This window comes from Parambassis ranga, chromosome 14, assembly GCF_900634625.1.
Source record: "Parambassis ranga chromosome 14, fParRan2.1, whole genome shotgun sequence".
NCBI lineage: Eukaryota > Metazoa > Chordata > Actinopteri > Ambassidae > Parambassis > Parambassis ranga.
In genome coordinates, this window is record NC_041034.1 from 19,319,907 (window position 1) to 19,346,571 (window position 26,665).

General features: G+C 42.3%; 1 protein-coding gene across 1 annotated transcript in view; it reads left to right on the forward strand.

Moving 5' to 3' along the window:
* The first annotated feature begins 7,773 nt into the window (after positions 1-7,773).
* The window catches only part of igsf9bb (immunoglobulin superfamily, member 9Bb), an 85,278-nt gene continuing 66,386 nt past the window's right edge, over positions 7,774-26,665 (forward strand). Inside the window, exons 1-2 of the mRNA XM_028421732.1 lie at positions 7,774-7,938; positions 25,835-26,026. Of these exons, the coding sequence (XP_028277533.1) occupies positions 7,875-7,938; positions 25,835-26,026 (256 nt within the window). The 5' untranslated portion in view covers positions 7,774-7,874. The remainder of the gene's footprint in view (positions 7,939-25,834; positions 26,027-26,665) is intronic.

Sequence of the window (26,665 nt, forward strand, 5' to 3'; positions counted from 1 at the left end):
ATGAATCATACTGTAAAAGGGGCTGAATTTGGAACTGTGGCAACTGTTCTAACCCCTAATGTAACTAAGTACTTTTTTTCCTAAACCTCCTAATGGAGAGGGAACGATAAATCTAAAGCAGCAAGACAAAACAAAGCTGAACAAAAGTGTACAAGTTGTATTTGCAGCATATCAAACATTGAACATCGCTCTCCTGGTTGACATTTTGGTATGAATGTGCCTTTACTACCTGTCAGGTTACTGTCATAACTACCTTAAGGTGGCCTCTTGTGGATGTAAACAAGTGCTGCTAGTGTCCGAGACCTTTGGCATCAAATGTGTGATTTCCAACATGTGTTAGAGTGATCGAACAGTACCTAGCATCAAAAATACATTCTCATCAGCAATTCTTTTACTTCTGGCTTCCTAATCTTTTGCAATATAACTTACTGCTACTGTTTTCGAGCTGGCTTCTTGGCTTTTTATCTGCAGACAAATCGTCATTGGATGACATAACGTGTTTGCGTTCTGTTATTTTAGTTTACTTAATGTCAATCCAGCGCCTGTAGGACTGACTCTAAACAAATATTTCTACTCTCATGCTACTTTGTGATAACTTTAGATATGTTTTCTGTGTTTTGAAGTATGGCAAATCCTTCACTAACTGCACAGTCTAAGCCAAGTAAACATATTCCTCTGGTGATATCTCCTGGGGACTTTCTCTGCAGCCGTCTGTTTATCCTTGTTATCTGTCACAGTGGCACAAACAGCCCACATTAATGTGTCCTGGTGGCTCAGCAGGCTATGGCACATATGTACACGACCACAAGAGTGTGAGAACCGTGAAGCAAATCTGCCCAGAGGCCTTTGTCAGTTTCCTGTTTCTTTTCTTTTTTTTGGCAGTTACAGCTGCTTATTTAAAAAACAAATCAAACAAAATTCAATGGGATAATATTCAATGCAGACACACTTAAAGCTAGCAGCACAAATTCAGATTATTCCATTCAGTGTTCTTCACAATGGACTGCAATGGACTTTGGCAGCCAATAAATAATCCAGCTGTTAAATACTGTCCCCTATACAGAGTCGTTTGAAGGATGTGGAAGATAGTTGCTCTCCCCTGCTTAAGCTTTCAAAGCAGTACTTATATAAGGCTGGCAATAAAAGTCCTAATAAATACATGAGCTTTATAAAAAAATAAAGACACTCTCCAACAGACATGAAACTGTCCCTATGAAACCCCAACATACAGAAGAGAACACCAGTGTTTCATGTGACATGAAGATGACTCCTCCAAGCTGCTTGAAGGAAGAGATCTCTTCATCTTGATCTGATCTTTTTTGCAAATTTTGAATTTAATATTCTACATCTCGTGTGTGACTGAGCGAAGAGCACTTGAGATCGTCTGTGGGGTAAGTCACGCACACCCTGTAATGATTTATAGGCCTGGACCCAAATGCTGACAAAGGTTTCAAAGGGTTATCCGAAAAATATGAAAATATGAAAACAGGACAGGGTCAGGATTCCCAGGCTGCTCAGGCAAATAATGCTATAACTTACTTAAGTAATGGGTAGTTTTTTTAGTTAAGGTTTAGTCATGTGGTCACTCACGTGATCTGACATATTGTTTACATAGGATGGCCGGAAAGGCACGTATGGACGAATAGACTGACATCATCTGATCATGGCACTATTATTGATGTGAAGTCCACATTAGGAAGCTGAAGGGGGCTGTTGACTGCATACTCTCTGCAGACCTTCACCTCAAAGCTTGAGGTGCTGGGATGTTGCTTCATGAACCTCAGCTTCTAATGTTAATGTTAATATGACAGAAAGAAATTGATGTGTTTTTGGAGATAGCAGGCCAAATTCAACAACCTAATTCAACAATGCTAACCAACCACTCCAAACCTACCTGACCTTATTTACCTCAACCTCAACATCCACTGACTGTATCCACACTGTGTGTGTATAGAGTTATTGGAGGGACTGAATTTCCTTTTTTTCAGGAGCAAATTCTTTTGAAATACTAAAAGAGGTCAGAACTGCTGGCCCATTCATTCTTGGCCCCAGAATGAGCTCTGTGATCAGTGGCTTTGTATCCACTTGTCCACTCCTGTCACCTGACCTAATTTGAATTTTACTATGTTTTGTGTTGCTGAAGTCCAGTATACACAATGCATCAGTGTGCTTGTTGTGTGCTGACCTGGATATGTGTTTGTGGGTTCTGGTTCACTCCCCGTGGTGGGTGGTGGTGGTGGTGGTCTGAGAGAGGGGGAGCCTAGCACAGCCTGGGCTGCATGCCAGCTAGACCTTCAGCTTTCCTGGTTTTGAGTGAAAGGTTGGGTGGGAAAGAGACAGAATGTGTGATTGTGAGTGAAAGACAAAAAGGGAGGGAGGTCGCCTGACCAGCAGACGACCCCAAGTGATCCCCTCCACCACTGGATCCCAGTCATGTACACTGTAGACCCAGAGGAATGCATTTAATGGACAGTGGTGGAGCTGGAATACTGTTTCACAGAGCCTTCCTGGCTTCACACCTCAGTGTGAAATGATGGAGTAGAATCCAGTATTTGAGTCCGAAGTAATTCATAATCTGAATGATAGGTGCAGGTTATGGTCTTAAATGAAGTCATCAAGGTTTTCCAGGCTATGTGGTAGGCAACTTTATATGCACTGTATGCACGAATAAAGCTGGCTTATCAGAATTGGCATGACTGAGTAAAACCTTTCAATCAAAGTTGCTCTAAAGGACTGATTTTACAACCTGCTGCCAGGTTTTCTGTAAAATGTAGATCTTGCATAGACACCTCACAAAAAGACTGACGCTAAAACATTAAAATGTAATTCCAAGGAAAGTGCTAAGATGTTCTCTATTTAGATAAGTGTACCAGCAGCTTTTAAGCCTCCGTCTCTTCTGACTTCTCTTCCTGAAACTGCGCCCCTTTACAATTTCCCTGCGACAGCTCTCATGGGTCTGCACTCTCTGGAGCCTCAGGAGAGCACAAAAACATCCGCCAGTGCCACAAACACAATCACGTCTCCCCGATGCAGGGCCACTGTCTCTGTTGCTACTTCTCGGTCTCAGTAGGGTGGGCCTGCGTACAGTAACTCTAGAGGTACGATGTTGTCATGCCCCCAGTGGAGATTTGTGCAAAGGGATCAACAAAGCCTGGCTGACTTGTTCCTACCTGGATGGAATGACTTCATGCTCTACATTTAGGAATGCTACAAGTATTGCAAGGCAGTTGCATAAGAGGAGGTTTAAACGGGATCTCTCCTGACACAGCTGGCTGACACAATGATCTTAACAGCATGGTGTGTGATTGTCATCACCAAACTAGTGTTCCACTGATAACTCTATAACCAAAATCGCTAAAAAATACACTTGGACTCACATTTACTTTTATTGCAGTCTCTCTACTGTGGGATTTAGCAGCTGAATTTTCTTCAATCCTGTAATAACCCAGCACTGTAAAAAACTGCAACTTCCATTGACCTGACTGTAGTTCAGCCGGGTTTCACCGTGTTTGGTTATCATTTGGAGGCATATTGACAATCTACAGAGGGGGCATTGATCTCCTCCCTGGTGCAGTCTGAGTGCTCCCAGGCACATGATAAACACATTTTCACATTAGCCTTCTGGGGGGGGGGCTAATGAAACACTGTTTAATGTCACTCCCTAAAATTTAGTGGCTACACACTGCTGAATAAAACTGAATGATATCAGCCAATATGATTTGAATGAATTGTGTGCATCCTCAAATGAAATGCATTGGTGCAACTATTAAGATATAATAGATGTTAATAATAATAATGAGTTCCATTTACTGGTTCAGGTAACAAGGGCTAGGTATTGCTTACTGTTATATAGCCATGGCAACATCTGATAATCACAGAGCCATGAATGTCATTATGTGCTTCCTCCGTCATCCACTGCAGACCTGCCCATTTTGCAAGTATCATCATAATGCATGTTTAAGGTGTAATTTGTAGTTAAATCATAACACTTTTCTCTAGAGAAGAGCTTCTGAGACAATGAAGCAGCTTTCTTGATAATGTGTTAGGCCACAATATTTTAGTTTTTTTCCAGTGAAGGGTCATGATATATAAAACTAGTAGTATTATTATTACATCATACTTTCTGATGTAAACACAGCAGCCTGTGTAGATACACAGAGTTGCATTTCTGTCAGCATCAGATCAGGCGGGCCATTCAAGGTGAATGGATGCATCTAAAACTGTCTAAAAGTCCAATTTATTCCATGTAGGAAACATTCGAAAGGTGTTGGTGCATGTGTGATTGGTGATTGGCAGCTGTGGTCAGTGTGTTAACCTTGATAACCCAGCAGATTTAATGTGGCTCCATGCTAATAAATTAGTCAGTGTGCCCAGAAAAGAGGGTCTAGCAGGTTAGCATGCTAACTTTAAAACATTTTTGCTAGTGGCATAGCAGGAGAATCACCATATGTTGTGGATTTACCTAGATTTATTATGTTACCCTTGTGTTTAAAGCATGCTATTGTTAGCATTTAGCTAAGTGTCTCGTCGTGCCTAAGGGTTGGCTGTGGATATACCACACCAGATGCCTGATTAGATAAACTTGTTCATTCATTTGTCAGCTTATAAAAGTACAATCCTCTCGTGGGCACATTTACACCTAATGGATCGTAGTGGCCAAATGGATTCATACACTAGCACAGCCCAACATGGTCCTCACAGACCTTACCTTTTACACGGACATGAGCCCGCTTTAAGTGGACAGGCAATACTGAAAGATCTTTTCGGGATGATAATGTGACATATTGTTTAGCTGTACCAACCGGCTAACAGTTACGTTTCAATATAACAGTTGTAGTCCCAACAGTTAACACCTCACACCTGGCTCATTAAACACCACAGGGGAATAAAAGCCTGATTGGAGCCCAGTGTGGTGGTGTTGCTCACAGAACATGATGAAAGCCGAATTTCCATATTCTATTTGCACTTCACACGACTCTCATAAAGCACACTCTTATCCGTGAGACATGGCCGCTCTCCCATCACCACAAGGCCTGCGATGGCTGTCGAGCAGCAGGGGAAAAGGGGGGATTTCAGCTGCACCTGTGATGTCTCTGTAAGAGATGCTGAAATGCTGGGGTGGTTTGACATAGTAAACTCTCTCTGCTTCTTCTTGTTGATGAGCTAACTGGACTAGCTGAGGCCTTGCAGGCTGTTAGGAGTGATGGAGAGCAGGTTGCCTCAGGAAAAAGACAGAGAGGAAAGAGAACTTGAAAACAATCTTATCAGGCAAAGTCATCCTAACTGTGTTTGATTAAAACTGTTTTAACTGACCTGAATCTTTCTCTCTGTCTGACATGACCAAACAAGAATCAGGAGAGAGAAAATTCATAAGTAAATAACACATATTTATTATACAAGTATAATTAAGCAGGTCAGTTGCTTCCAAACTGATCTTTTTCTTCTTGGCTGTGGTGGAATAGATTTGCAGGATGATGATGTGACAGCAGGTGGCCAGGTTTTTGGTTCTGTTGACATCCGTACTGATGATCAGCATTTCCTGCACACTGAGGCGTCTGATGCTGCTACCTGCTTCCTGGCTAGAATCCAAGTGTCTTTGAGGTGTGCGTATGAGCTGTCACCTGTCATCTCTTCAGATATGATTTTGTTCCTCAGTAAGTAATAGCCACAGACTGTGGTAAGTAGCTAGCTACCAGTCTTCTTTTTTCCATTATATATAAGCTGGGAACCAGTGCTAAGGTGCATTACAGGCACATGTCAAAAGCTAGATATGAAAGAAATTTAAGAGGCACTAGATTATTTATTTAGGGAATAATGTCTGGAACCCATCACTGTAACAGGATGATGTGTGACCTTGACACAAAGCAGAGGCTACATTTGCATATAAGGACCTGATTCTCTGCAATCTGCCACAGATTGAAAACCTAATTTACAGGATTCTTTTATAGATTCAGTGTTATTCTCCCCGTTGATCAGAACAGCATCCATTGCAATGCTCAGATCTACATCTACAGGAGCGGTTCATTCTTAAGAAATAAGTGGCTTCGGAATGTGCACTTCTGACCAATCAGAAGTCAGTATTAAAACACATCTTTATACATCTGAGCTAAATTACTGATGCTACTAAACATACTGAACATAATAGCTAAGCCCCTCCCACTTTTTTCTGTGGGCTCATCTTAGATGGTGGAAGTGATCATTTTTACATAATGTTATGAATCTATACAACAATATTGGGCTAAATAATCAGAACCTGAAACTGCCAGATGGTGCTACATGATCATGACCGCAGACTTTATACAAACAGCTGGGCACAATTTATTAATGGGGAAGATAATCATCAAATTGTGGAAACAAATAAGATGCAAGGTGCAGCAAACAAATTTTGTATAATATCAAAAAAGTTAAGGTAGTTCTCCGGGCTTCAGAAATGAGTATTAAATAAGGTTAAAGAGTCATGTGAGTGAATCACAGAAGAAACTGATTTTATTTAACGTAGACATCACGAGTTGCATCACAGTGTAAGAATAGCAAATGAGAAAGACATGAGTTAAAGAAAACGACCCTAAATAACTTCAAAGAGTCATAATGCTGGAAGCTATTACTGGAGCCTCCTCCTGAAGGAGCAGTGGGGGTCCTGGTAGACCTATATTTGACTCTAATGGATGCTCTATGAGCAAGGCAGGCTGAGTCAGTTCATTTCTAAGCTGTCATTGACGGAATCACTTTATCAGTAAAAGATGAATCACACTCTCTTTTGCAGTTTTTGTAATAAGTGTTCTTGAATGAAAGTGGCATGTTTTATTTATTCTCCCCCCCCACTTCATTCATGCGTGCTAATTATTAGGAAAAAAGAAGGGATTTGAATTCTTGGCTGTCAGTGATGTGATGATGCACAGGCTGGAGGATCCCTCTCGTCTTATTGCGCAGGATGATACTGCAGCTCCGCTACGGCTTCACACTCCAACCCACCTTGAAACGGCTCCCTCTTGTGCGGCGTTCATGGCTCCAGGGAAAATAGGAACATGCAGGAAACTTTTTATGAAGCTTCAGTTTGGGAGTTGACCGTTTTTCATCCTTGTACTTTACTTACTTAGACACATTAAATGAAGTTTGGGGAAGCCAAACGTGAGTAGTAGGTTGCTGATGTGTCTGTAGGGATTTTATCTCCCAGGTGTGGTGACACCTGTTGGAGTTCGGCTGTAGAGATTGCAGTGGTGTTCCACTGATCAGATATATGTGCAGTAGCCTGTTTAATATAAGCTATAGATCTACAGCTGGTTTTATCCATGCCTAATGTATTTTAATTCTTATGCTGTAGTAGTATAAATACTGTTTTTGACATTTGATATTGACATGTTCTTTATTATGGTATAGCTGCTGTTGTAAATGAATGTATGGTAGTGGATAAAAAACTATTATCAGTAATGGAGTGACATTCTACTCCTAGCTGCTGCTTTTATTTAACAGATAACTATGATGTCCGAGCCGTATCACATCCCGTGAACACCCCGCTCCAGCTGGGAAAGATGCAGCGCAGGTCACCAATCAGCGGCCGCAGCCCTCCCACGCCCGTCAATGAAACGCTCGCGGGGGCGGGACCGCGGTTATCTAAAGGCTCGGGCTTGGTTTCACAGCGTCGTCTGCTCTCGTCCCATTGGCGCAGGTGATCCGTCTCAGGATGCGAGAGGAGAGCGGAGGAGAGGGGAAGAGAGAGGGGAAAGCGCCGATGGAAAAGTATCCAGGGCTCGGTTAACAAGAAAACAAGGATACCGGCCCGCTTCAGTTTGTCCTGGGCCACTCGGCGCTGAGAGATTCACCGAAAGGGGCACTTTGAGATATGATGAGGTTTATTTCTGGTCGGCAATAGTACTATGATTTGGTATGTGGCCACTTTGATAGCAAGTGTATTCAGCACCCGAGGAACGGCCGCTCAAGGTGAGTCGAAGTGCAGCATCTGTATCCAGCAGCGCCCTTTGCGCAAGTTTTATTTCAACTTCCCCCCGTCTTCCATGTAAAGCTTCTGTCTGTTGGATAACTTTGAACCTGTCGCTTGTATGTTAGAAATGTCCCACTTTACGTCATGAAGTTTATATGTGCACCTGAGTGGAGATGCAGCCCGGAGACGCACCGGTTCACTGTGACGTGGGGAAAAGGAGGATGTAGTAAAAGCTGCTTTCTGCTCCCCGTAACGCACTGAGATGCGTGTTTTCCGGTGATAAATGGCACTGACGGAGTTGTGACGTTTCTGGCTCCAGAGTGATAATTCTGCAGTGTATTTGTGTTTCTGCTGAGATGTGTGAGTGTGCAGCAGCCGGTCCCTGCTCAGCCTCACACCGGCGCGCTGTCGTGAAATGTGAAGGCGAATGTGATTAGTATGATGCGCTGCTGTGGATGTCATTAAAATGCTCTGAGTGGACTCACGGCGTCCTTACCGGCTCTGTCCGCTAGAGGGAGCGCGTTGTCATTGACAATTCCCTGCACAATGAGGCTTCCACTGTGGTGCAAGTTTGATCACTTCCCGTGATGACTTCATGTGGACTTTGGCTTGAGCAAGTGGCTGCATGGGTGAGTGATCCTCCAACCAGGCTTACCCCAGACCCCCTGCGGTGTGCAGGAGCACATAAGGGCCTTTCCCTGTGGTTACTGTCGTTGCAGTTGGAAGTACATGTTTTTGATTTTGGGTCCAAAGTTGTGTTATGTGTCATTGATGACAGCATGCGCCCTCCCCCTCCCCCACTTCCCTCCCTCTCAACTGCTCATCCTCAAGCTAGAGGAGAGAGTGAGTGAAATTGGGACAACATCTGTGCCTCAGCATCATTGATTAAGATGCCACCAAAGAGTGCTCGATGATATCGGCCAGCTTTTCCGTCACCGTTTGTTTGCCTCCGAATCTCGCAGGTTTACATCTGTTCACATCCTTGTTCTGACTGGGCTCCACTATGGCAAACAGTTATGTAATGTGCTGCCCTACAGAGAATAGCATCATCTGCCAAAAAGAAGGAAAGACTTAGGGGAATGTTTTTAAGCGGCTTCCCTGGTCTTGGCAGCAGGAAGAGGAGGAGAAACTGTGGCCGAACTCTTCACGCGGTGTAACAGGTTATGCATATGCTTCTTGTCCTGTTCTTTGATGGAGCTCTGCAGCAGCCACACAAACACAAATGAACACACCAGCCAGCAGAAGCTGCGCAGGGCGGCATCCTCGTGGCGGAGTCTGCTGTCTCAAGCTGGCAGCTGGCAAATAGCTCGACTTTTGCCAGTGATAACCCTGGACCGGTGCCAGACCGCCTCTCTTCCTCTCCCTCCTCTGACTCAGGTCCTCGTCGTCCTCCCTCCCCTCTCCTCTACGCTCCGTCCCTACTGTCCTGTCGTCTTCCTCTTCCGCACACTTGGATGAACTCGCTCCCCTCCAGGTTTCAAGTGGCCTCTCTCAGCATGGCCGGGTAGCTGAGAGAAGGGAACATGGTGGGTTGTGTTAATGGAGGCTCAGGGCGCGCTCCACAGCAACCGTCTGCTGCCATTTGCAGAGACACACACGCTTGTTACCCCTACGCACACACACACACACACACACACACTCGCACAACATAGGCACACATGTCAACATGCAACCATCCCCTCAGGGAGCAGTGTGTCTTTAACCAGGATCTGAACATATGCCCACTAACAGGCCGTCTGCCCCAGACTAAGTTGACTAATTATGACTAAGCTGTGAGATAAATGCCACTCAGTCGCTAGATAAATACATATGCCACAACATGCCAAGAGGAGGAGGAGGGGGGGGGGGGCAGTGTGTGAGTGGGATGCTGTTTGGAGTGGTTTGAGTCAATGGGAGAGCGAAAAAGTTTCAGCACTGAAAGATGTAACTGTGCTGGTTGTGTTGGTTCAGTCTGACTCAGATGTTTTTAGTTCATTTTGGCTGAGAATTAACGACTTGAAGTTATACCATGGAAAATAATGTAATAATTTAACCCTTAATAGCTTTAAAGTCCGCTTACCTCTGCCATGTTTCTTGCAGTTCTCTCACTTTGCAACGCTGCATTGCTGGAATAGCCTTTAGGATGCTGTAGGTGCTGCTGCTCTGTTTGTAGTCCAGTGATATTTGTAGTTTTGCTGTAGTGAGCAGAGTTTCAGAGCACGGCTGCCCTCTCCAAACATTCTAGAGGTCGCTCTGGTCTACTCACCTTAGTGTCAGTAGCTGTTTGACTGGTCCAAACATTGTACGTGGCACAAATTGACATCTTATTGCATTTGGCACTAAAATGGTTAATGTGTTGTGTTCTTTTGTTGCTATGGCGATGTGGTAAGGTAGTAAACCAGATATCAATGCAGCACACATAAGACTGTATATAACTATGAAGTGTTGCATGATTAGTATCAATAGATATCGGCTGGTATTTCTGACGTAAGGTTAAATAAATGGGAATATGCTGGTCATCGTGCAGGACAGCCAGGAAAACCAATAATCTGTATAAATACGTGGACACGTTACTGAGTGATTACAGTCTGATCCTTCAGGGTGCACAGGAGTGAAATGAGATTCATGTGGAACTTTTGAACTCGCGATTGGGAACGTGTGTATTTTGGGATCAGCAGTGTAAATGGAGATGGAACAAAGCGCTGCTGTCTAATTAATTTTATTCCCACAAATGTCCCTGCTATCCCACTATTGTTTTTTGATGATCCCTATAGTGTGATCTCTTAATGAGCAGTCTCACTGTAAGTGGGTGGCTGCTTGGCAGAAACAAAGCTGCTGACCAAGAAAAGGGAGACGCCTGTCTTGTTGGCTGCATGGATAGAAATCCTGTGGGTGTTCAGCGTTTTCTCACTGAAGGACTTGTGTGTTGAGATGCTTTTCATTAGGAATGCTCGAATCTGGCCTGTTATTGATCAGTTCAGTGACTAAATAACTCGACACATAAATTATTAGAATCTCTGATGGGTCTACATAGCTCCATCAGTCTATGTTTCTGCTGTTAGGACTTCAGAAGGCTGCACATGCTCTTTAAAGTACAGTTGAAGTGTGTATAGGTGTGAATCAAAGTAAGATGGCCACGGCGTCGGATGAAATGGTTTCCTAAATCCAACATTCAACTTTGTGGATTGAGGTCACTCGTCTTTTTAACATCAGAGGGTGTATCTCAGCTTAAAGCCTCTTGCATACTGAGCCAGAAAAAGGAACGTTTCTAAGTTGGCAGTTGTTATTTTTAGACTTTATATTCCTGCTGTCAACTTCATGTTGTGGCAACACTCTCAAGCATTCGGTTGAAGTTGGATCATTTTCAGACAGATAAAGATAAAGAGGACCCACTTCTGACCTGTATCTTTATTTATTTGGTTTCCAAATAGAAGGTGTGGCTGTGATGAAACCAGATTATTCTCTTCTCTCACATTTTGCAGCAAAACATTTCATTAATTAGGAGATGCTTTATCCCATCTACACGCCAACATGTCGCCAAATGGTAGCAACATACAGCAGTGAACAACATATTATGGAATAACAGTTTGTCTGTTTCTTTGAAGGCTTCCTCAATTTTCTAATAAAAAATGAACTAAAAACATGACATTTTTAGACCAAAGGATCAGTCTAATTGCTGGTGTTTCTTTATTGGTTCATGTGTTTTTTTAAGGTGATGGCAGTGGAGGTTGTAGCATGGTCGAGTGGATCGAGATCTGCTGATATTATTGGTTAATATTTCTGTATCATAGTTATGTTGGCAGGGGTGTATGTGTGCTTTTAGAGCTTTGAAGCCTAAATACAAAAGCTACAGCACGTTCCTATGGCACCTACAACACCACCAAGTTGCCATGATGTCAGTTGGGTGTTTCAGAAACCTATGGGTGTCGTTAGAGAAGCTTTGTTCCAAGTTATTTACTGTGTATGATTGTTAACCCTGGCAACACCCGCCGCCAGCATATTAAATTGCCTTTAAAACAAAATTTTACCAAAATTACGCTGTTTTTCATAGCCACAAATTGTGAATACAGGAAGAATGGTACATGATCATTCGTATTCTACATGTCTCAGTAAAACAATCTACAAAAATAAAAATACTCGCATCAATAAGATATGTAAAAAAACAAAGAATCTGAATTCTGCATGGCAGCCTAAGATCATCACTTGCATAGAGCATGGCTAAATGTGTAACAAAAAAAAACTAGCAGTGGCAATTGTGCTGGGCACTGCTGTGTTCTTCTGTAATAATAAAATGTAATTATATGTAGTTGTGCAGTTTACAGTACATCTCCATATACAGGGAAAGCCATCACTCCTACTGAGCTTAATGAAAAGTAGCACCCCTGCAGCCCGGGGCAAATGGCACTCATCATAAAAGTCACCAACCTTTAGATGTCAATCAGTCTGGTATTTGGGCCAAGGAGCAGTGACTGACAGCTGTTGGCACCGAACCCCCCCACCCCCGAGCCCCCAGCAGACTCCATTTTGGTTCAGTGAACTGGTCTCCTGGGGTTGCTGGGGGGGTGGCTGAGCACCCCCAGATTAGCCAATGAAAGGGATTGCTGGCAAGAGATGCTCCATGCGTTTAGATTATTTGCAGATCCCCGTCAGCTGTATATGAGCAGTCCGCTGCTGTTTCTATTTCAGTCCTGTCGGCTCAGAAACACTCTTTATTCTGGTATTCACACTCTAAGTAGCTTTAATAGGTTTTATACCTCAAATATAACATCTGCCTCTGCTTCACACTCTGCTGCGAGTGTTCTTCAATTGCATTTGGATTTGTCTGCGCCATCAGTCAGTGTCGTGGGTTTGTCACTTTATTCTGTGTGGGAGAGGTTCTTAATCTAGTATTGCCTCTCTGTGTAACTTCAATTATATATCATGGGCTGGGAGCTGGGAGCATGCAGAGAAGAATGTTTGGGTCCACTGGCGTAGTTCAGTGTGGATGAAGACACTATCACTATCACACCAGTTGTCTCTTGGCTCCCGTTTTATCCCAAACATACTCCCTTCTAACCCCCTCGCAGCTACTCCTCAGATCTGAGAGGATCTAAAATAGATTGTGGTCATTACAGATAAGTGTGTATACACAGATCATGATGAAGTATTTGACTTGGAGCAGCCTTGCGGTCCTGTATGTGAGCTGAATGTACTGTACCAGCATCTTTTAGCTGACTCATCTTGACTCTCTAGGTAACAACTTTTGTAGCTCTCCTGCAACACTGATGTCAGGATACAGTGAATGGACACATGGTTAGCACTTTGTTGTATTGACACCATGTTTTGGTAGAGCACCATTTGTTGTTAGAATGGGGAAATAGGCCAAAAAGTGAGCAGCATCCTGTATTCACTCCTAAAGTTCTCAGTGGAGACAAGTGGTGGTAAACGGCATTAGACCTAGGATGAAATTCAAAGCTTGAGGTTTCTGGGCTGCTGGTCCTTGATCCATACAGTAGAGAGGGCAGTCCAGCTGAGCTAAAAGCTAACATCTGCATTTTGCACACAAGTCTAAGTGCTAAAATACTAAAATGAGTCTTTCCATGTTCAGCATCCGAGGGTTTCCACTTATTGAAAGTGCACTTAGTGACGTAAGTGTGCATGGGACCGAAGCTGTTCAGAGCAAAATTAGGACAGTTCTGTTTGTCACTTATGTTGAGATCAGGATGTGAAACTTGCGACGTTGTTTACAGTAGGCAGAAATGACCACCACCATATTGTCAGTTTAAAAAAAAAACAACAAATGACATTATTTTCATAAATAACAATATAAATTGGAGACCTCTGTCATCTGTCTTTATAAATATACTCTTGTTATATTTTTGTCATTGTAAGAGTCATTTGCTGTCATTTACTGGTTACTCCTCTGTCCTCTCCTCTCCCTACCCTGTGTGTGTGTCCATGTCTACTTTGAGTGTGCGCTAGTTGTTGAAACATACTCCCGCACACACAGTGCAGAGCAGCACAGAGGATGTAAGGATACTTTTACTGAAATAAGAGAGTCCTATTATTTCTCTCAAAGTTAGAATATCTGACGTCCTCTTTACGCTGGGTTTTTAACACCTGATGGCAGAGGTGATGAAGCTGTTAAGACAAAGAAAAAGAAGTTCGATTTGACCACACAATATGTATGGAATGTGAAATAAAACCCAATTTAAATTACAGGTATTTATTGATTTTGCTTTGTTAACTTGACTCTTTCTTTCACATCGTGGTTGAAATGATTTTTCTTTTCCCAGATTTGTCCCTCATACTGTAGGCCTCATTAGCACATCATTCACAGCTGCATGGGGCTAGCAGTTGGACATATGGATAGACAGATGTACCCAGTAATGCAGTCCCTGATGGGCAAAGCAAGCATTATTTCAACCAGTGTGTTGGAAAGGACTGTAAAGACCATCGATCAGAATCATGAGAAATTCTAATGAAGCTTCTCGTTCCAACTACAATCCAGATACCTTGGTGCCATGGAGCCATTTCCTGCTAGGTCTCAGAAGCCTTAAAATGCACTTGACCCACATTACTTCACTGCTTTGACGTTGCACTTGAAATGATCTTGGCATTGTTTGCAGACAATAGTAATGCATTCTGCCTCCAGTTTGTTTCTGCAGTCAGATTTAACCAACAGCTCTGAGAGGAAAGCCTTTCCTTGAGTTGACAGGGTTTTCCTGATTCGCTTAGAGATCCCACTGTCTACAGCACAGCGCTTCTTTGCTCACTTAGAGGGATGAGTGCATATAACATACTAATGTTACCAGACAGAGCACTGTGGCTCATTTGAAGTCAGCAGTGTGAAGAATCTGTTTGTTTCCTCTAAAATATGCCGGATATCAGTGCTGGTTTGGAAAGGAGCGTGATTCATACTTGAACCCATACCATTTTCATTTGGAGGTTTTTTAGTGCAGCAGTGTGGTTTTTGGTAATGGCTTCCTGCTAATATACATCTTAGTTGCTCTGTCGAGTTCTGTATACTTTCACTGAATACTGTACTCCATTACACCCCCTCTCCTCCCGCCATCCCATGCTGGCTGGCTTCCTCCCCTGTCTCATTTTACAGCCTGGCCTACTGATGCAGCACAGTCAGCTTCCTCTATGCCGACTTCTCCAGACCCATTAAACATTCATTGGATTGGGCCATAAGATACTTCACCATAACCTTAGCTGTGCTACTCTAAATTCAGCGCCCAAGATCTGAACTCCACATTCTAACCTTGATACTATAGGCATGGCTGCGTGCTGAGAGAAAGCAGTAATAAATGCACAGGGCAGAGTAAGTAGCCTGATTGTGATGCTGTCTGGCTTTGGCTGCATATGACACATGATCCCCTCACCGCTCTGTGGCAGCAGTGTAGAAGTGGATTGATGTGAGCTGATGCGGATCCCATAGATAAATCACTGCTGTGGTTAGCAGTAATTAGGCACAAAATGAAAGAAGCAGCTAATGACTATCAGATGTTCATTTATCTGAACCTGCAGGACATCAACACACAGAATCCACCGTGCCACCACTATCCAGTATTCTTATGACAGTGTATTGAGCATATTTGACTGTGCAGCTGTTTGTACTGGTTTGATCATTGGAGCTCTGTTGGCCAACTAAACGTTTTTTCGTCAGTGCACACATCTAGACAAAACATAAGAGGTTTCTTCTTCATTTTAAGCAATTCATTTCATTTTAAAATTATTCTCAGTACCTGCTGACACATTTAGAATGTTGCTTTCTTAAAAAAAATCATCAGATTCTCAGTGAGACCCATTGTGATTGGTGCATGGGTACTGTACAGCTGCTGTATATGTGCACTGTGTTCCTGTGTTCACCCATGTTGGTATCCATGACTCTCCATCACCCCTAAAGGGTGAGGCTGACAGATCAGCCGACTGGCCTCTACGGATGGTTTCAGGGTGTCAGGTAACAACATACTTAGTGCTGACAGGGGCAATTCTTAATCTTTGTATCAGAAGGTCAAATCACACACACACACACACACACACACACACACACACACAAGGCATGAAAAAGAGAGAATGCATGTAACTGTGTGTTTTTTAATGTAAAGGCTGCAGTGAGGAATGGAAAATTAGTAGGCTCTAAGAGAGAAGTGGAGGAAAGTACCTGTGTTGAGAACAGCTAGAGAGCACTCTGGACATGAGGTGGGCAGGGAATAGCTGTCATGTCTAAATAGAGACATATTAGGGCAGCTGGTATTGTATCTCCTCCACCACCAGGTAAAATTTGCTTACTATGAAGTTTGGACGACAGCATTTTGCAGACAACACAGGATTTGTCGCTTGCATCTGCCAGGAATCCTGTTTTATAATCTCATCTGGTGTTTAGTGTTTCCTAAGGCTGTAGTGTTGCACTTATTCCACCTTGTGTGGATGCAATCGCAGAATCTAACAGAAACAAGAGTTGAAGATGTTTCTGTATTGACAGCTCACATATGTCATTTTGTCTTGTGTGACCTGATGCCATGACCTTGTCAGAGCAGTGACAGCCACACATTACTGCCCAGTAAGCAGCTGTACACAGTTAAGGTTTTCAGATGGCAGCCTTTTTCTTTATCAAATCTTGATTGTTTATTGATTGTGGTTGGCAAACACATGTCAGGTCCAAGGAGACAGGTGGCGACTAAACGGAGTGATGGCTCATATAACTGGAGAGAAGTGTTCCCTCTGGATTCTGCCAGATGCCAAGTTCTCAGGGCACAGGCTGTCCTGGATTGTTTCAATCTTTTTTTGAACGCAACTGCTGTTAAAATGTAGTTGTAGATTTATTTTTTGTGTACTTATGTTTGTCTTTGTAACTGTACATCACATTATATTAACATTAACATTATATTGCACAAAAACATGTTTGGATTTGTTTTACAGCACCCAAAAGCTGCTCAGTTGAGTTTTGTGTTTCTGAGCTGTAACTGTAAATACTTGCAGGTATTAATATGTATAATTTAGTTTGCAGTGGGTGGACTTACGGGGGTGAAGGTCCAGTTTAAATGATTGGTTCTTGGATAACTGGCCTCATGCTTGATTGACCACAAATAGAAACTGACCTCTGTGATGTAAAAGATCAGGGGAAATACTGGAAACACCAAACCAAGGCTTAAAATAAGACAATAAGTGTATGTATTAATGTAAGACTTACAAAAGGTGGTGCTTCTCAGAAAGACTGTTGACATTTAAACTCAGCACCTCTTAAATAGTGTGATTAGCACAGACATACAACGTTATTACCTCTTTAACTGAGCAACGCTACTGTTGCCCAGCAACTCAATGCAGACGAGCAATGAGGGAGCAGAGACGGATAGATAAGAGGAGACTAAAAGCACTTCTCTGTCATCATACTGTGGAAGATGAGAGATCGCTGGACAATAAGATGGACGAGCTAATGGCCCTTGACTTCTGTGAGTGCCATGTGTTTGACAGCGGCAGATACTCTATATACCACTGTTACCACTGTAATGGTTTGGAAAACCAAAAGAAAAGAGGCATAAATGGTGTAGTTACAAATACATACCCTGTGGATTTTCACATGCCTGTAGTTTGCACTCCCTCCTCCGTTAAAGGTAGGGTAGGAGATTTTGAAAACTCAGTGAGAGTCAGCCAGATTTCAAAAGTAAACACACGCCCCTTTCTCTTCATTTTTGTGATGCTACATAATAGTTGCTAGCTACAGAAAATAGAAAGCAGTAGGCAAACCGTACTATGCATCGGTCAAGCATGTTAGTGGTGATGACGTTGTAGTCGTGTGACCATGCTGTAGTTTAATAACATAACACTGGCCTGGTAATCATATTAAGGCTTTAGGCTTAGTGCTCTTCATTTATGATGTTTATCTTGCCATTATCCAAAAGCTGATCTCATTGGCTTTTTGTCCAGGGAGCTGGTGTGATGTTGGTTTACAAAAATGTGTCACCCCTGCAGCGCTCTGCTGCAACTGATGAAACGTTATTATGATCAGTTCTCTGTTTCTTCAAAGGGGGGAAAAAAGTGAAACAGTAACTCATGCAGAACAGATGCAAAATGTCTGTGAACTCCATTCTTGTCAAGAATGCATCACAGCACTGTCGGCCCATGATGTGCAGCATTTACTCTGATTAGTTTTCCCCTCGCATACTGTTCCAGGCTTTACTTGGAAGTGCTCCAACACCACCTCTCTGTGGCAGGAGTTTGATTAGGCCGTTTGCACCTTTCCAACTGTACTAAGGCTGTAGGTGCACCAGACTTTCATTCAATTGCAGCTGTGAAAGGAACTGCCATGCAGCGCCAGACAAAACAGAACCCTTATGTCAACAGCTGTGATGGGGGGCACAGAATACATGACAAAGAACATGACGGATACACCAGTTGGAATGTTATTTTATTTTATTTATTTTTATTGTTATTACCATGTTAGTCACCACTTAATATCTATTAGATAGAAATCATCCAGTTCCAATCACGGGCTTCTTTCTTGCTTATAAAAGCATTTTTAGCTTTTCACATATTACCACAAATGTTTACGCACTAAGTGCTCTCAGAATCAAATATTGAGTTGCCCTTGCTTCTTTGTGAATGTTTCTGTACTTGAGTGGCCGCTGAGCCACCCTTCTGCCATCTGACCTTAATTCCAATCGGTCAGCAGGAGGTAAGAGGCTCAAAATCACTTCTTTGTCCTCCTCACAGACACCTCACTGCAAAATCTAAGACTCTTAGAGGTACCAGCCTGCAACAGGTTCAAACGTTAAAGCATCACTTTACCTTTTTGGCATATTGCCTTGAAACAGTGTTGGAAGTCATATAGTGCTGATCCTGTCTGCCGTAGACATCATTAATCTGTTCCTTCTTATATACTGTATTGAGGGATTTTTAAACTTTTGGAAAATTTAAAACAGCTTCTAGGCTATCTAGTCATGCTATATTTCTATAAAAGCTTGAGAAACCAAAGTGTGATTAGCAATTCTTTAGTGAGTCATGAAGTGCATGACTAGGCCAAACTGCTTCTCTTTCTGATTTAAAGGCCGATCTCTTTACTTAAATTATGTGTTTGTATGTATTATCTAAACATATATATTGCACAATTTCCCAGCTTGGGATGAGTAAAGTATTTCAGTTCTCTTCTATTCTATTATTTTTAAACAAATGTTTATCTGAAGAGCCAACATCTGCAAAATGGACAAGGAAGTTTGTCTTTGCCTATTCTCACTTCTCGTGTGGACGTCTGCTCTGTCTAACTGTCCTGCAGCCACAGACAATGTCACAATGCATTTCAATTCTAGGACATCTCTGCCGGAGAAATGAAGCTGCAGGATAAACCTGGAGGGCAAAGGGCCAAGGAGACAGCACTAAATGTGCTGTCAGCAGCACATATTTGTAAGGCAGATCTGCTTGCATGGGCGCTGTGTAGGTTAAGGCGACATACCAGCACACCTACAGAAGCAGGAGCTGTTTGGATTGCAGCTGAGGTCTCTGTAGTCCTTTCTTGCAGGATCTTGGGGACATCCTGCTCTGTGAATCTGAATTTGACTCAGGCTTTTGCCTGGACACAAATGATAAGCATCAGCACTGGGAAAAGTGGGTCATGGATTAAATGGACATTTGTTACTAGCAGCATGGTGATAGAACTGACTGACCTGAGGACTGTTTTTAAAAGTCGTTTCCTGACAGAAGCCAGGCAGGGTCACTTTGACCGCTGGCTTTCGGATGTTTGCATGGACAACAAATTGAATCCAGGATTAAATGCCTTTCAAAGTCAAACTTGTCTTTTGCAGCACTGCGATATGAAGTCTGCCTGTGCGTTAGTCCGCATGCGATGCAGGAAAGATCAGATGCTGCAGCACTGCAAGATCTCCTTTGAATTCCAAATAATGACGGATGCTTGCATGAGAGTAAGAGATCCAGAATTAGGTCAAGTCTCCCACCCTTTGGTGTAGCATTAGTGTTTTAAGCCACCCCAATGTATCTAAGGGTTGCAGCACAAGCTGACAAACACAAATGAGCAATGCTGTTTCCCTGAGCTTTTAGACTAAATGTTTTGACTGCTTTCTGTTTTCCTCCTCATTTAAGCTGAACACGAGCTTCAAATGCTTGAAGCTTCAAACTAGTTTTCACAACACATCCTCACTCACTGCTCCTTCCAAATGAATTCCTTCTTGCAAGAAATATTTGCACAATGAGTATGCTGTAGTTCACATGGCTGTGCACATTGATCTAAAAATGTAACGTAAGTCTGTTTGATCTAACGCAGGGGAATAGAAGCTCTTCATGGCCTCCTCTGATGCTTATGGGCTCGGGAGATATTTTGATGCTCTTTGGATTCTTTTGTTGTGTTCTGTCATCTTAGCACCTTTTGATTTTAGGATATTAAAGATACTATATGCTAGCATATGGATTCTAGCTACTTTTAAAAACAAGCATTTTTGTCTTGTACTAGATGAATTAGAGATTAGATTTTCCAAATATGTTTGAAATAATCAGTAAATTGTTCAGATTTTAAACTGCACTTTTCTAGCAGACAAATGTTTCTGCCAGGACTTGTGAATCCAGTCACGGCCCAGTCATTGATGAGTGTTATGGGTGTGAAGGATCTTCCTTCAATTACAAAAGAAAACTTTGCACCTTACAGCTTGACGTTTACACAAGCAGAGCGTTTAGTGGGAGAGTGTCATGTACTGTTAGCTGGAGAGGAGAGCAGTGCAGAGCTTCCTAGTGCCGGGCAGGGACAGCTGGTAAAATTGTTGTCGTCAGCTTTTTTTTGGATGACATTTTACAGTAAGCTTTGGGCCAGTGCACAAGATGTATTTCATATTTAGATGTATTTTATTTAGTTTCTCTGGACGAAGTATCTGTGACGTCGCCCATGAGTTTCTGAGAGCTGTCTTGTAGCCTCAAACGTTGCCATGTTAGCAGTGTCACAGTCCATGTAAACTCCCAAAAATGCAGTTATTATAATTAAAATGGGGGAGTTAAATATAAAAATGGATTTCTGTACAGTTGCCACCAGGCTGTAAGGTTGGACATTTCAACATGGAGGTCTAAGGGCCCAGCAGATACAGTGCCTGACTTTACCTAGTGGTGCTGTTGGCATTTGACCACTGGTGCTGATTTTACAGCTGTTTGTTTTTGTACAGTAGCACCGATCTTCTTATGATTTATTTTAAGTCCATTGCACATCAGCTTGCTCAGCCCCTGGTGCACTGCTGCTAGCATTAGCAGACACCTTTTTTTTTAGCTACACTTCATCTGTCAGGATTACAAAAAAATGTTTGTATTGAACTGTATTTCAGAGTGTCCCGGCCAATTGCTGCATATTATATGACCCCAACTCTTTGCATATGCTGTTGGTTTAGTGTGCTGGCTGGCAACATTATTAATGCCTCCATTAATTTCACAGGGCTGATGTTTTATTACCGCCACAATATCATTCCAGCCTTCAAATAAGATACAGGGAAACTTAAGTGCAGGCGCAAGAATCCTAGACTATATGATAATGCACTGACCTTGCTATAGTCATCCATAATTTATACTGTATTGTGTAAAAATCTCATTTATTTATTTTTTTTCGGCACTTAGCAGAGTTGTCGCAGAAAGAACCAGGGGGACTAGACTGTCTCAGCTCCAACAGTGTGCCAGAGTGTGTTGTAAGGTGTCACTTGATAGTTTATTTATTGCATCTCTGTGAAATGTCATGCATGGACTCTGTAGTTGCATCTTCAGGAGAGTACACTCTAAACACACGAATATTGTGTGTTTAAGATGATGTTACATAATAGTTGTAAGGCGTCTCCAGTGACTGGGATCTAAATCTGCATCTCGAACTTATTTTAAAGTTCAAAGCAGCTCTTCACTGTGAGTGGGTCCCATGGAAATAGTTGTTTCTTTTCCTATTTGAACAAGCAAACACTTGATCCTCATTAAAATGGTGCCTACAGGAAAAGATGACATACTTCAACAACACCACAAGGAAAAGAGCATTTAACTGGAATGAATGTACCACCCTCTATAAAACAATGGAGGCAGTGCAGAGGGGATGCAGATACCAAATTAATATTGGAGTATATTCTTCGATGTAGCGTGATTTGCCTTCCACAAGTGTTACAGTCCTCCTGGCAACAGTCACAAATTCTCTGCAAACGTACCCTCCCCTTTCCTTCCACTTACTTACACTCGTGGTGCTGTGTGTGTGTGTCAGTGCACCTCAGTGGTTTTACCTTGCCAAGGTGTCTTCCCCTGGGTCTTTGATTGTAAATGAGCTAAACCCTTGTGGGGAGGGGGGGCAGCTTTGCCTCTCCACCTCCTCCTCCTCCTCCCTTGCGCGCTCCCTCCCTCTCATCAGTTATAAACAGTGAGGTCATACCTTCCAAGGGGCCTGTTTTTGTGCTATCTGCGATGATGTCACCAGCAGCCAATCAACATGTAGCACCGCTTGAGGTAGCGAGTGTGCGTATGTGTGCAAGGGAGACGGAGAGTAGGGGGTGGCAGATTAGGGAGTGTGTGTGTGTGTGTGGGTGGGGGATTCACCACTAGGGAAAATCACACTTGCTCAGTTATTATCTGGTTCTGCCGGCAAGCATGAGAACACACAAGCGCCTCAAACCATGAAGCCACAGGCTTCTTCTGATCCACACAGCCTCTCAATTACGTAGATACTGTAGATATGGTACCTGAGAGTTCTATATAGGAAATTATAGGCCTGATAATGGTGCACTCAGATATTCCACATTGTTTGGAGGGTACATGCTCTCCTGGTGATTCCTGTTGATTTACATTTCACTTTGTGTTTCGATTATACGAGCCTAACATTCACAATTAGGACTAATTATATGATAAACATCTTCTGTTCTGTGCAAAACCTAGACAATTGCATGCTTTTTCATATTGACCTCAGTTCAAGGTGACTGTGGAGGCTGTCAATGTAACCTTAATATGCATTTGAAAGCTAAGGCTTTCAAGTGAAGACAGATAATTTGGGTTAACGCTGTTGAGAATTTACGGCCAGCCTTGAATGGATATTCAATTTTTAGTGCAATGTAATTTGTTTGGTCTGTTCCACAACAAGCACACGCACTGGTAATTAAAAAACAGAGAGGCCTGCACAGAGTGTTGGGAATAAAGCTTTGAACATTATTTGTTTTTTTAAGCAATCAGCTTGACCTGACCTTTTCCTTACTATTACAAGGGGAGATGTAGGCTAAGATAATCAAGTCATAATAACAAGCATCAATATATGTCTTCATTAAAGACGAACTAAAAATTAACCTTTGCACTATCGATATTCTGTAAAAAATACAAAAACATTCTGCACTTCTCAGCCTGACTAGGAAGCCAAGATTAATTTGTGACCAGCAGTCATATGACAATACTGCAGTTTTTTGGCTGGTCGGCAGTTTTTTTTAACAATTGTTGTGCTGATTAGAGCATGTAACAGGTTTGCAGAAGTTATAACAATGTTGTAAAAAGTGTTTAATATAAAGTTTGCAGGCGTGCAGGTCATACAGTACCTCTCCCTGGAATTTGGTTGCTATCTAAGATATTGACTATACTATGTAAATGTATGTCATTTTTATGTACTTACATATTGGAGAAATATGACATAATATAATTCATATTAACAACAAATATTTTTAACTTCCTGCAGCATTTCTGTCTGTAGAAACAAGATGAGCCGATGCAGCTGTAGTTCAGACTCTTGTCTCTGAGTCAGTGCTGATTTCAATAGAAATTGAACCTTGAAAATTGAATGGAGATTTACCCTGGCTTTGTTAAACTAGAGCTTTAGATCTTGAGATACAAATATAGATTGAACATAGAGTGCTTCTGATCTTTGTCAACAAGAAATAAAAAAACTGTTTTGCATTGAAAATGTCTGCAAAATGTTCATATACGTTATAGTTCACTTTGCATTGTTGTCAAATTAAATTCTATTCTAGTATGTGACCATTAGAGGATTATTGTTGGTGGTGGGGGTTGATACCACGCTTTCTGAGGCAGCACTGCACTGCAGCTTTGAAACGTCTTCTGTAGCTGATGCCTCAGCTCATTATTTTCTACCTCCTGAGTGGTAAATGACTTTTAGTTCCTTTGGTCAGTCTGTGAAAAAGTTTTTGCTGACTCACATTTATGCTGTGCTTTGCTGTGGATTGTAACACCAGTGATTCGTCCTTGCCTTGGTCATTTGTGGATATAATAATGATGTCCCATTCTTTGTGCACACAATGCCTTAGTTTTCTTCTGATAATGAAAGGCAGGAAGAAGGGTAACGTTTGTGTATAGGTGAGCCTGCCTGCCTGCCTGCCTGCCGTGCATCCTTACAGGCCCCAGAGGGATGAGCATTGAGTACATCTTATCAGCTGTATTGACTGGTAAAAGGCTACTATGCTGGGTTTCCGCTCATAAAGCTAAGCTGCATAGTAACAAACCTGGGATCAATGTGAATGTCCACCAGCGTGCCTGCAGATGCACTGTGCTCCATTGCTGAGTGAATTCTCGCAGAAAAAAGGTTAAAGGTCCAGGTGTTATTGGACATCAGGGGCATTACTGTCACATCACCTCTTTCATGATTTTGTCACATGAATGAGATGAAAAAGATTTGGTTGAGATAAATCACATTCATGTGTCTACAAGTGCCATTAATCTTGCTTTTCACAGCCCAATGGCCTTGGCTGTGTATTGAATTTGTCACAGGCAATCTTTGCTGTCCTGAGTGATGGAAGTTGCAGCCAAGCACATGTTTGTGTTATCACACACAAACACTCACTTCCTGGGTGGAAACTCCGCTGCTTTTGCTATATTTCTTTCCAATCTTGAGCCATCTCTAAAGCGCATGGTGGTGTTTGTGTCAAACTAGTGGAATGAGCTTACCAGACATCTGTGTTGTTTACTTTCAATTGCCTGATGTCATGATAGCCTGGAGATTAGAGGAGCGTGCCAGTGAAAGAGGCTGGGTGGACAGCATCAACACAAGAGCCTTTAAAGGGGTAGGTTGACATTTTGAAAAAAACCCACGTCCTTTAAATATTAGACAGCATCCATCCATTCATCCACCAGCTATAACTGCTTTATCCTGTATTGATCCTATGCATGTGTCTGTAGGTGAACAGTGTGTCATGGTTTCCTACACATCCTGCCAAATGTTAGTTTACAGTACTTACCTTTGTTCTTTTTTATCCATCATTATTTAAAAAACATGGTGGTTGTGGTTGTCTCGCTGCACAACCCACTTTGTCTTGCGCTCAGAGATAGATGTCAAACATTTCCTTGAATTTCCCAGAAATACAGTTCACAAACTTTGAAGCAGCAATGTTTGCTTTTGTCATTGGGCTTTAAGAACTGTTGTGCTTTGCATGAAATAGCACTGGAAATATTAACATCAATTGGCCTGGCAAGCTGTAGTTATGTAGTGTGTGTGTGTGTCTGTGTGTCCACTAGTCCCATAGAATGCGACCCCCACTTGACAGTACTATCTAGTTAGCCTCTGGTAATGCTCAGTGGTCTCATGGCCACACGGTCAGCCCCCATGCTGTTCCTGCTAGGCCCTTTACTTTGTCCATTCCACTGTGTTTCATTTCATTGATTGTAAGGGAAAAAAAGTATTTTCAGGGAGAGAGCTCACTGTACCGAAGTTGACTTTAGAACTCTTTCCTCTGTTTTTGAAGGTCAATGTGGAGGTTGCAGCTAGAGCCATCTTGGTGTCCATATAATCTCAAAGATGGGGCTCATGAGTGGAGCTGAGGCAAGCAGGGAGGTGGCATTTAGGCTGGCAGCTTGTGTGGCCATTTGCCATTTTAACATGAAAGTCTATAGAGATTGACCCACTTTTGGAGCCAGCCTCAGGTGCCCACTTGAGGAACTGCAATTTGTGACAGTAAAATAAACTTTAATGACCCCGGCATACTGTTTCCCCAGGTGCCCACGGAGTGCGAGAGGAGCCCCAGTTTGTGACGGCACGTGCAGGAGAGAACGTCATCCTGGGATGCGACGTGTCCCACCCCCTGAACGGCCAGCCCTATGTGGTGGAGTGGTTCAAGTATGGAATGCCCATCCCCTTCTTCATCAACTTTCGATTTTACCCTCCTCACGTGGACCCGGAATACGCTGGTAAGAACATGAATGCAGTCTCATTCACATTGAGCATAGGGTTTTTAAAATACTGTGTGCAGTGTGTTGAATCATCTGGCTTTGTAAACTTAATTAAATTAATTGCAGATTTGTGAGAAGTTAAAGTAGAATATTGATGCATCATCCATGTTGGCTTGTAGATGAAGAAATCTCGAAATAGAACCCTGTTGTTAACATTTACTTAACCTTTATGTTTTCTGTGTCTAACATAATTAACACAAAGAAAACCTCAGGGCAAGATAATGCTAATCCTTTATACAAATACTGTAAGGCTACAAATGACAATTATTTTCATTATCAAATAGTTGAATGATTTATGTGTGCAGTATAAATGCTGATAAAATGATTCAGTGGAACCAAATAAACACTCTATATGTTCTATATTTGTCTGACTAACTAGAAAAAATAGTAAATATTGACATTTTACAAGCAAAAAAATAACTTAATGCTTAATCATATTAACTTTTGACCCATAACTTGGATACACACACATTTGGATACATTTGTCAGACACACTTAGAAGACAGGACGTATGTACCATTTCATACATTTAGTGTAATAAATGTATTATCTTCAAGCATAAAAACCCTCTTTTGCAGTACCCGGGGGCATAGACTG